Source organism: Manis pentadactyla, chromosome 15, assembly GCF_030020395.1.
Source record: "Manis pentadactyla isolate mManPen7 chromosome 15, mManPen7.hap1, whole genome shotgun sequence".
Taxonomy (NCBI): Eukaryota; Metazoa; Chordata; class Mammalia; order Pholidota; family Manidae; genus Manis; species Manis pentadactyla.
In genome coordinates this window covers 81,844,834-81,855,295 of record NC_080033.1, presented here as the reverse complement: position 1 = coordinate 81,855,295, position 10,462 = coordinate 81,844,834, and the positions used below count along the sequence as shown (strand labels likewise).

The window sequence follows — 10,462 nt, the reverse complement described above, 5'->3', positions numbered from 1 at the left end:
AGCAGCTCTCTAAGGATGACGAGCAGCACCCGGGCAGTGCAAGCTGATCAATGTACTTATTCTATTTAAGGAAACAAAAGAAAAGCTAGATGGCACCTGCAGGCAGCATGAAGCTATAAAAGTGACCTGGCAGAACTGAGAAAAGACACAGAACCTTTGAAAATATACTTATCCCAATTAAAAATTATGTGGATGGCTGAGGCAGATTTGATGGGGCTGGCAAAGAATCCACGAACTAGCAGGTCAACCACAAAGAATTATCCAGAATACAGCACAGGGAGACAGAAGGAGAATGGAGAAGAGAGGGTAAGAGACCCAGAGAAGTAAGAAGGGACGGCACGCCTCCCGCAGGAGAGGAACAAGTGGGGAGCAGCGGTGTTCTCCGGAGAGAACATGTAAGAAATTCGAGGACATGATAAAGCTGCCATCCACAGGGTCATGAAGACCAGTACATCCCAAGCAGGATAATAATAAGAAATTAATATCTAAATATATCTTAGAGAAAGTGCAGGATAATTAAAAAGAGGTAAGATAATTAAAGCAGTTGCCGGAAAAAAAATTACCTTCCAGAAAGATTATTGGAAACACTCCAAATATCTGGAAACTAAGTAACATACTTCTAAGTAACCCAAGGGTGTAGGAAGAAATCGTAAGGGAGATTAGGAAGTATCTGGAACTGAGTGAATATCAAAATACAACATATTAAAATTCGCAGGATGCAGCAGAAGCTGTATTTGAAGGGGAATTGAGAGCCCCAAACTCTTAGAGATCTCAGTCGATGAATTAAATTAGAAATAAACAACAAAAAGTTTCCCAAATATTCGGATACTTCAACCCCAAAGAGGAGAGAATTCTGCTTTCAGTCCCAGTGGAGCAATGAGATTGTTTACCCTTTCCCTTCCGACAACTGGAAAACTGGACAAAATATATGGTACAGTGGTTTGCTTTCACTTCTCTTCCCCTTCCGCCCCTTTCCCTCTGCCTCCCTCCTTCCCTGCTTCATTTCACAAAGCATCTGAGGAATGTCATCCTATGGTCGCCTGTTTCATTAAAGCAAAACCTCCCAGGAGCTGGTGGCTGGGTCTTGTTTTTTTTTTTTTTTTTTGTAGATAATTATTTTTTATTGAAGGGTAGTTGACACCCAGTATTACATTACATTAGTTTCAGGTGTACAACACAGTGATTCAACATTTATATACATGATAATTCTAGGTTCCAGCTATCACCATACCAAGTTGTTACAATATTTTGACTATATTCCTTATGCTATACATTACATCCCGGTTACTTATTTATTTTACAATTGGAAGTGTGTACTTTTTTTTTTTTTTTTGTGAGGGCATCTCTCATATTTATTGATCAAATGGTTGTTAACAACAATAAAATTCTGTATAGGGTAGTCAATGCTCAATGCACAATCATTAATCCACCCCAAGCCTAATTTTCGTCAGTCTCCAATCTTCTGAAGCACAACGAACAAGTTCTTACGTGGAGAACGAATTCTTACCTAGTGAATAAGTTACATGGTGAACAATACAGGGGCAGTCATCACAGAAACTTTTGGTTTTGCTCATGCATTATGAACTATAAACAGTTCAAATATGAATACTCATTTGATTTTTATACTTGATTTATATGTGGATACCACATTTCTCTCTTTATTATTATTATTTTTAATAAAATGCTGAAGTGGTAGGTGGATACAAGATAAAGGTAGAAAACATAGTTTAGTGTTGTAAGGGAGCAAATGTAGATGATCAGGTGTGTGCCTGTAGACTATGTGTTAATCCAAGCTAGACAAGGGCAATAAAACATCCACGGATGCAGTAGATTTCTCTCAGAACAGGGGGGGTGAGGTTCTAAGCCTCACCTCTGTTGATCCCCAGTTTCTCACCTGATGACCCCCCTGCGACTGTGCCTGTCTTAGGTTGTTCCTCCCTTGAGGAATCTTACCCGTCTCTGGGTTGGATCTTCTGTTTTATATCTTGTGTTCTAGTACAATGTTCACGCATTGTAGTAGCCACTTAAAGCTGTTAAATGAAGTGATGGTCGGCCAGTTCAAAATCATGACCTCACTTCACAGCACACAGAATCTCTTAAATTTGTATTTTGCTAAGCTTTCTTAATTTTTTTGCCATTTCACTTGGTTTTTCAAAAAATTCTCCGTAGTGCGTGGGCAGATTTAATTTTCTCACTTTTCAGATGGCAGTGAACCACCTTATCTATACCACGTTTGGGAGAACTTTCCAATTATACTATTTGTGCTTAGTCTGGTCCATTGCCATTTTTTTCTCTTTGGATTTCAACTTGAAATCAGCAGAGGGCGCCTGACCACACAAAAGATACACTCTAAAAGTTAATGATGTATTAGGTTTAAGATCATCCATTAAAGTTTCAAAAATGTGAATTTCACTAAAATAGAACCCTCTCCTTAATCTTTTCACTGTTTTAGGATTCTGATCTCATTTTAAGTGTCCTATTCTGTTTCTTTCTGGGTAATGAGAATTTCAATCTCACATTAATCACCATGACACATAATCCAAGAGCTTTCCAATTTAGCTTCAAGATTCTTTTGGATAATATAAAAGTATTAAACCTTGTGCCTACCAGATCCTTCTAAATCTTCACTAGGGAATTGCTCCCCCTACTCACAGCCCTTAAGAGGGGTCCACTGTAATGCACTACAGACGGCTGCACTGCAACTGTATGGCTGTTTTGCTTGTCGTGTATTGTCTCAAGGTTACCAATATTCTTAGAAAGGTATAAAAGGATTAGGTACATTTTTAGGTCATATGGTGCTAGTAGGAAAGTGGCAGTTTCCGTAAGGCAATAGGGAGGACATGGCCTTTTGTAGCTGACTGCTGAAGATGATTATGTCTGGAGGTTCAGGAGCCAGGATGATGTGAAATGCTGCAGCTACCTTTCGACCAACTTCTACCTGGTTCTTTTTTTCTATCACACACGCTCTAGTCTCCTACAGGCAGTGCTGGAGACAATGGCAGCCTGAATCCTATTCTGCCTTTTCTTCCTATAGTTTCCTCCAATTTAAATTTTCTTCTTAAAGAACTAGGTTTATGGACAAGGCTTGGAGTTGGTTGGAAAAGGACTCCTCCTGGGCTGCTCAGTGGTTAGTACCTGACTGGATCCAGAGTAATTTCTTTAGGACTGAGCCTTGTGGTGATTCACCCACAAAGTAAGAAACTAGACTGTTTCCTGATTTATGCTTTCCCTCTGCCAAATGTTTGCTTGCCCTGTCCTTAATTGTTCTATTTTCTTGATGAAAAGCCTAAAGATAACATCTTCTAAGTAAGGATAGGCATCTTCCCTCTGCCCCGTCCAAACTATACCATCCCATGTCCTACAAATGGTTTTCCCATTTATAACGTTACTTGAGTCAACTCCTAGCGTACGATTTTCCTAGTTTCTCAGGCTTGGTAAGCCTGTTGCTCTTGGGAGCGGGGTATGGTTAACCTCTGTCCATGAAGAAACGAGTCCTCTATGCAGGACACTGAGGAAAGTCGCGTGGAGAGCGGGATGCGGGGCTGTTTTCCTTGTTTAGCCCAGGGGCCTGAGCACCTAACAGTGCGCGGCACCCTTTACGTGGGAGAAGGGATTGTCTTCACTTAGGGTCTGCAAATCCTTGGAAGGGTGTGAACGTTTTCCTGGGGAATGAGGTCGCAGCAATCATTTCATTTGCAAGAGGGTCAAAGGTATTAAAAATGGGCTCATTTACCGAGTCTCCAGTTGGGTGGGTCACTCTACACAGGGCTAAGCAAATGCCCCACACAGTAAGCCCCGAGCCCGGCGTCCCAGGGCAGCCCGGTGGCTCGCAGCGGGCCCCTGGGAACGGACGGGGACGCGGTCGCCACCCAGAGCCCAAAGCCCAAAACTCCCGCGCCCGCCCGCAAAGTCTGAGCCCCGAGGCATCCCGGAGCCGTCCGGAAGCGCCGGCGGGACGGACAGGAAGTGGCGTGTTTACGCTCGCCGGCCCCGCCCCCGCGACGCGCACTTCCGGTGGGCCCGGCGCCGCTGCCCGTTTCCCCGGGAGCTTGGCCGTCGCCTCAGCCGGATACGATGGGCAAGAAGGGCAAGAAGGAGAAGAAGGGCCGCGGGGCGGAGAAGACGGCCGCCAAGATGGAGAGGAAGGTGTCCAAGCGCTCGCGGAAGGAGGAGGTGAGCCGGCCAGGGCCTCGCGACCTGAGCGCCGTGCCCCGGGCGCTGTGGCTCCCCGGCCGGGAGGAGCGAGGAGCCCTCGGCGACGGCTGTGCCCTGCGAGCCGGGGCCGCACCCCCGGGCCTCAAGCCGTCTCTTCGACACGGGGGTGGACGGCCCTCAGGCCGCCTGCGGGGAGCGTCAGGAGGCAGTGACCTGGCCATTCCACCACGGGCGCGCCGCCCCGCCAGCCCCCTCTCCCGCCTTCCCTGTCCCGCCGTCTCTCCGCGGCCCTTGTTTTCTCCTAGCTGGGTTTGCAAATGGGTCAGTGCCGAACTTAGCGCCGAGCGGTCGTTCTGTTGCTCTCCCCTGACTGTTGCTTATGGGCTCCCCAGCCTGGGCGGCTCATGATCGTCGATGAGTGTGCGCTGTGTGCCACAGACCGCGCTGTCTGGGCGTGAATCCTCACAACCAAGTGGGCTAGGTAGCGGCGGCGGCCCCATCTGACACTTAGGGAATGAGAAGCTGAGAGGTTGCCCAGCCCAGGGTCACACGGCTGAGAAGTGGCATGGATCTGAAACTTGCCCTGACGCCCTCGATGTAGCGTTCATGAGCACATTCCTGTTCTACAGACTCCACACACACATAACCTGCTTCCTGTGCCGCAACCAGTCACCACTCCCGTTTCACACGAGAACATGCTCCTCTGAAATCGTTCGGCTAGCTGTTCAGAGCGAGATTCAACCCAGAGAGTGGCTGCAAAACTCGTGCACTCAACAGTTCAGAACCTCAGAATGCTAAGAGCCCAGACGTGGAAGGAAAGCCCAACCCCATTATTTGACAAATGGGAAAATGGAGACATGAATGAAAAGGGGCAAAGGAAAAAGACAGCAATACATATGCTTAGGAACATATTAGGTGGAGTAAAAGTATGAAACGCTTGAGACAAAAACGAGTTTCTAATTCCAGATAGTGGCTGCTTCCGGGAGGTGAATGGGGTACACACAGGGGTGCAGGTGGCGTTTCAGGCCGACAGAATATGGGGGTCCAATCAGAGGAACTGACAGGCCAGTGCAGTTTAGAGTGAAGAGGTGGGGTGGGAAATGAGGTCAGCTGAATGGTCTCAAAGTGTCTGTAGGTGCAGGAAGGACATCTACCTAAAGTGCAGAATGTAGAATCGGGGCACGTGGGCGCGTGTGTGTGTAGGTGGGGGGGGAGTCAGAGGGAAGGGGATGGGGAGAGAAGGGGGAGGTACAGCTCTGGTGTCAGCGTGTGCAGGTGAGGGGAGTGAGCTTTCAGGAGGAGAATAAGGACAGAAGGGACGTTCCCCAAGACACAGGGGTGGGGTGGGGCTACTAGTAAATTTAGGGAAATGGGCTGTGGGCTGGAGGTGGGAAGACCGGGTTCCAGTGCCTCCGAACTGTGCAGGTATGTTAGCACCTTAACTTCTAAATCTGTTTCTGCTCTTATAAAAACAAATCTTCCAGATTGGCTGCAGCTGATAGTTGCTGAGCCCCCAGCATATAGGCACTGTTCTAGCAGACTGACAATTCTTCCTTGGTTGGAGCTTATATTTTGTTATTTGTGTGGGAGGGATGTGGAGACAGAAAATAAATAAATGGGCCAGAGGAATATCAGACACTGCTATGCCGTTTTCCCGGACATGTCTGATGTCACATTAAATTCTCATGTGACAAATGTGATTATTAAACAAATTGTGTATATCAGCTATTTTAAATGAATCTATAAATTATATGAAGAACTCTGAAGTCTTTTGTAGGATTTCAAACACTTGTGGAGTGAGCCGGAGTGAGCAGGCCTTTGTGTTCATCTGACTTACTCTGCTGCTTTCTCTTACTGCAACGCAGGCTGGTGGGTGGCCGAGGCCTCTCGGTCTCAGTCTCCGAGAGGTGGTTGAAGGTGCCGGCCTTCATGCACAGGGTGGGCTGGCTAAGTGGAAGGCCCTTGGTTGGGGGGTGTGAGGTTTTGGAATGGTGTCACATGTAGTGCTTGTGCTTCTTTGCACACGTCCAGGAAAACTGCCTGTAAGGCAAGCTCCGAGTACTTCTGCGTGTGTCAGACTCTATGTCTTTGAAATAGGAGGAAGCTGTTCTAATTCGTGGATGAGACTGGACCCTGGTCAGGTTCATGGACGGGGCAGGCTGAGCTAGGTTTTGCCTGCGCGGTAGACTTTGCGTGGATGTCTCAGGTGTGACTACTTATCTGCCTTTAGGAAGACCTTGAAGCCCTTATAGCCCATTTCCAGACACTAGATGCCAGGAAGACGCAGATTGTGGAAACACCGTGCTCCCCGCCCTCTCCAAGGTAAGTGACAAGGACTCTGCCTTATACCTTCTCAGAGTTTTCTTTCATAAATTGAACAGCTGCTTTAAATTGGCACCGGGTTTTCATAAATAACTGGACACTTGGCACATTTTCGTCATTAAAACTCATTCCTGCACCAGACCAGCTCCCTCAGGACGTTTTTTCACCTCTGAGTAACAGGAGTCAGGCTGTTGTCATGCAGAAACATGCAAATGAGGGCTCCCAGGGTGGGTTGGGTGTGGGCAGCAACGACACTTGGGTGCCCTGGGCCCAGTTTGGATGTTGGTTGGCCAGGTTGTGTTGTTACTTTTCCACAGAAAATTGAATAGGTGTTAAGTGAGAAAAAGGTTCGGGGTCACAGAAGTTTGGGGATTGCTAGTTTCCTCTTAAAAATTTTTTTTAGTTGTGGTAAAATATACATTACACAGAATTTCCCATTTTAGCCATTTTAAACTGTACAATTCAGTGGAATTACTTATAATGCTGTGCAACCATCTATTTCCAAAATTTTTCGTCACCCCAGAGAGGAACTCTGTATCCATTAAGCAGCCTCTCCCAAGGCCCCTACCTCCTAGACCCTGGTGCCTGCCACCCTCTGTGTGTCCCTGTCACATAGCTAGTCTAGATATTTCATGTAAGTGGAGACATTATCTGTCCTCCGTGACTGGCTTCTGCGCATGATGTCCTCAGGGTTCGCCCATGTTGTAGCATGAATCCAAACTTCGTGCCCTTTAAGATCAAATCACATTCCACAGCTGGATAGGCCCTGTTTTATTTATCTGTTTGCTGCTGTACACTTGGGTTGGTCCCAGCTTCTGGTTGCTGTGAATAATGCCACAATGAGCATCGCTGCACAGGATCTGAGTCTGTTTCCATTGTCCTGGGATCTGTACCTAGGAGAGGAATTGCTGGGTTAATAATGCCGAAATGAACATTGCTGCACGGGGATCTGAGACTATTTCCATTGTCCTGGGCTCTGTACCTAGGAGAGGAATTGCTGGGTCACATGGTGATTCTGTGTTTAACTTTTTGGGGAGCTGTGAGACAGTTTTCCACAGTGGCTGTACTGTTTTAACCCTGGTTTTTAACTGCAAAATTTCTCAGCCTGTAAAATGTTTCTGTGTACAGTAAATTCCCAAGAGAAAAATAGAGTTATCAGATTTCTCAAACTTTTTTGACCTTGAAACCTTTTCTTCCTTTGAAAAGCGCCTTTTGGGACACCCCTGGAGGGATACCACCATAGGGGATTGTGAAAGAAGGTCATTTTTCTGGGCTTGACCCTCCCAGTCACTACATGCTTCTCTGCTTTCTACTGAAACTCTTAGGACGTGTTTATAATTTCCTTATAGCTATTCTTTTGTCTTCATGTATTAAGGAAGTACAAAGTTTTTTGCATTTTCTAGTTGGAAGTATCTGGGATGCATATTGAAATGCTTAAGTATTGGTTGTTTTAGAGTAATTTTGGTGGTGATTTAAGAGGATAGACCTTTAAGACAAGTCAGTTGTGGGAAATCTGGCACATGTGTAGGCGCACCTCGCCTTCCCACTGCCTGATGATGTTAGCAGGTGCTGCGAGTAGCCGGGCCAGGCGCTCTGGGAGCGTGAGCCTGCCCTTGGGGTAGTGGCGGGGAGGCCACCCCTACAGCGCTGCCTGAGCGCCCGTGTCAGGCCCCGGGGGAAGGCCTGGCCTGGAAGGGGAGCTGCGCTGGCCTTTAAAGCCTTCAGTTCCGGCTGAGTTGCTTTTGTCTCATGCAGGTTAAATGCCTCGCTCTCTGCCCATCCTGAGAAAGACGAATTAATCCTGTTCGGAGGTGAATATTTCAATGGCCAAAAAGTAAAGTATATATTTTTTTCTTTTCTCCCCAGATTCTCCCCATGGGTCCCATTTGGAGTAAAATTAAAGCAGTGATATCAAATATGCATTGGTCCTTTAACTGTCGTCCTGTCCTGCCTCCTGAGCTGTCAGGACTGGCAGGTGACGTTGTCCTTGGTGGCTTTAGTGACCTTTAGGGCCCCTCCTCTCCCCACCTGCCTGAGGCTGACTAGCACACCGGCCATGTGTGTAGATTCATTCTGCTGGTCTTCCTTGTGGTGGTTCCCAAGCTGTTTAGAACAGGGGAAGCGCAGACACCCTCAGAGCTCATTTTCATTTTGAGAGTTCTATGTGAAGCAGCTACAGAGGTGTGAGTTCATGTCCCCTCTGTGTGCTGGGGCTGCTGCATGTCCGAACCGACCGGTCCGCTGCCGTGGCACGCTCTCACGCCAGGCCTGAATTGGAAGATGGGGGTCTCACTGAGCAGTGAGCCCAGTGCCCTGAATGCTCTTGGGCCCGGGACAGGCAACCTTCTTTGTACCACCATCTTAGGACCAAGGGACCAGCCGCACACCGCCGTGCATCGGTGTGACTTTGTTGCTCTAGGACACATGTTTCCTAGGGGAGGCTGCTGATTGAAGTTCTTTTTTTCCCCCTACTGGTGCTTGCATGAAAACATCATTCGTAACACCAAAGTTTCTCTTCCTTTCTGCAGACTTTTTTGTATAATGAGCTCTATATGTACAACATCAGGAAGGACACCTGGACAAAGGTTGAGATCCCCAATCCACCTCCGAGGCGCTGTGCACACCAGGTATGTCAGCTGAAGGTCTGCCCACATCTTTGCACATGCTTTTCCGGGAGGGCTGTGTCAGGGCGTTGAGGGTGAGGAGGGGCCTCACTCTGCTGCTGCCTGACTTGGACTCGTCATTGGGCCGCCTGGCTCTTCAGTGTCCCTGTAAGACAGGGAGACGAGCGCCTTCCCCTCCCTGGGCCCTGAGGTCACGGGGACCATCCAGGCAGCATACCTAGTGTGGTGCTGGAGTGTTGCAGCCGCATAGGAGGCTCCTTGTCCATCTGAGTGAGAGGCTCCTGGAGGCCCTTTGCCTTGAGAGGAAAGGAGGAACCGAGATGTCCAGTGGTGGGGGGTGAGGTGTGGAAGGAGGTGATGGCTGTGGAGCAAGGCACGTCTTGACGGGCGGCCCTAGGTGCTGAGGCCAGCACACTCCTGGCTGTTCCTGCCCAGCCCAGGGGAGCCTGGGCAGAGCTGCCATTCCTGCTGGGTGGTGTCCTGGGCTCAGGGTCTGGAACGTCCGGGAGGGCAGGCGCTTGTCTTCCTTGTTCATGATTATAACCCAGTACCGGGAACAAGCCGTGGCACCAAGGGTAAGCTGAGGGAGTGGTACTTCTGGTGTGGAGCTGCTACGTGTGGGCTGACCATGGCACGAGGGAAACTCCCTCCACAGGACGTGCTTTTCTTTTCCTGATTCCGGGCTCATAGCTGAACTTAAGGGCTGTACCGATGCCTCGCGCAGAAGGCTTGCAGGCATTTGGACTAACCAGTTCATCATCTGGACGAGAAGGATGTCCTTGCTCTCAGTTTAAAATATCAGATCTTAGTGAGCTTGGGTTCTGATAAGTAGGTGGGTCTTAAGTTCAGTCTTTTCTGCCCGCCTAGGCCTGCAGGCTGAGAACCGGGACCAGGACCTGGGACCATGCCAAGCCCCCAGCCCTGTGCTGATGCCTTGTTAGGTTCCTGAGCCCAAGAATGCTGCTGTCCTGATGCCCATGGAATGCAGGATCGCAGGCTTGGGGGTGCCTCACGCAAGCATGAGTTACTAGTCATTGATTGTTCTTGCAGGATCAGGGCCGTGAAAGTCTCTGAGATGCACGACCCAGCTGCGTTGCCCGGGAGCTCCGTTGCACGTGCGCCTTACTAGTGATGCCCTGCAGTCGGCTCGCTCTTTACTTGGGGTTTCACGATGAATCAGAGTGACGGGGAGCAGAAAGTTGGTTATAAAGTCTAATGCCTAAAGGTCACTATGGTTCAAATATACATTAAATTCTGAGACATAAAAGCCTGCTCATTATGGACTAGTTTAGTGTGTCTTATGTGAAAAGTCCTGTTCTTTATCTTCTCTTTAATCGGGAGCAAAAGCAGTAGAAAGAGAA

The 10,462-nt window shown here is 48.4% G+C and overlaps 1 protein-coding gene across 3 annotated transcripts in view; it reads left to right on the top strand.

Moving 5' to 3' along the window:
- The first annotated feature begins 4,000 nt into the window (after positions 1 to 4,000).
- Positions 4,001 to 10,462, top strand: part of KLHDC4 (kelch domain containing 4) — a 66,754-nt gene continuing 60,292 nt past the window's right edge. Inside the window, exons 1-4 of one of the 3 annotated variants that reach the window (XM_036924200.2) lie at positions 4,001 to 4,173; positions 6,386 to 6,477; positions 8,233 to 8,311; positions 9,006 to 9,104. In XM_036924200.2, the coding sequence (XP_036780095.2) occupies positions 4,075 to 4,173; positions 6,386 to 6,477; positions 8,233 to 8,311; positions 9,006 to 9,104 (369 nt within the window). In that variant the 5' untranslated portion in view covers positions 4,001 to 4,074. Of the gene's footprint in view, positions 4,174 to 6,385; positions 6,478 to 8,232; positions 8,312 to 9,005; positions 9,105 to 10,462 lie in introns of those variants that run through there. The other 2 variants (XM_036924201.2, XM_036924203.2) reach the window with 2 other exon arrangements.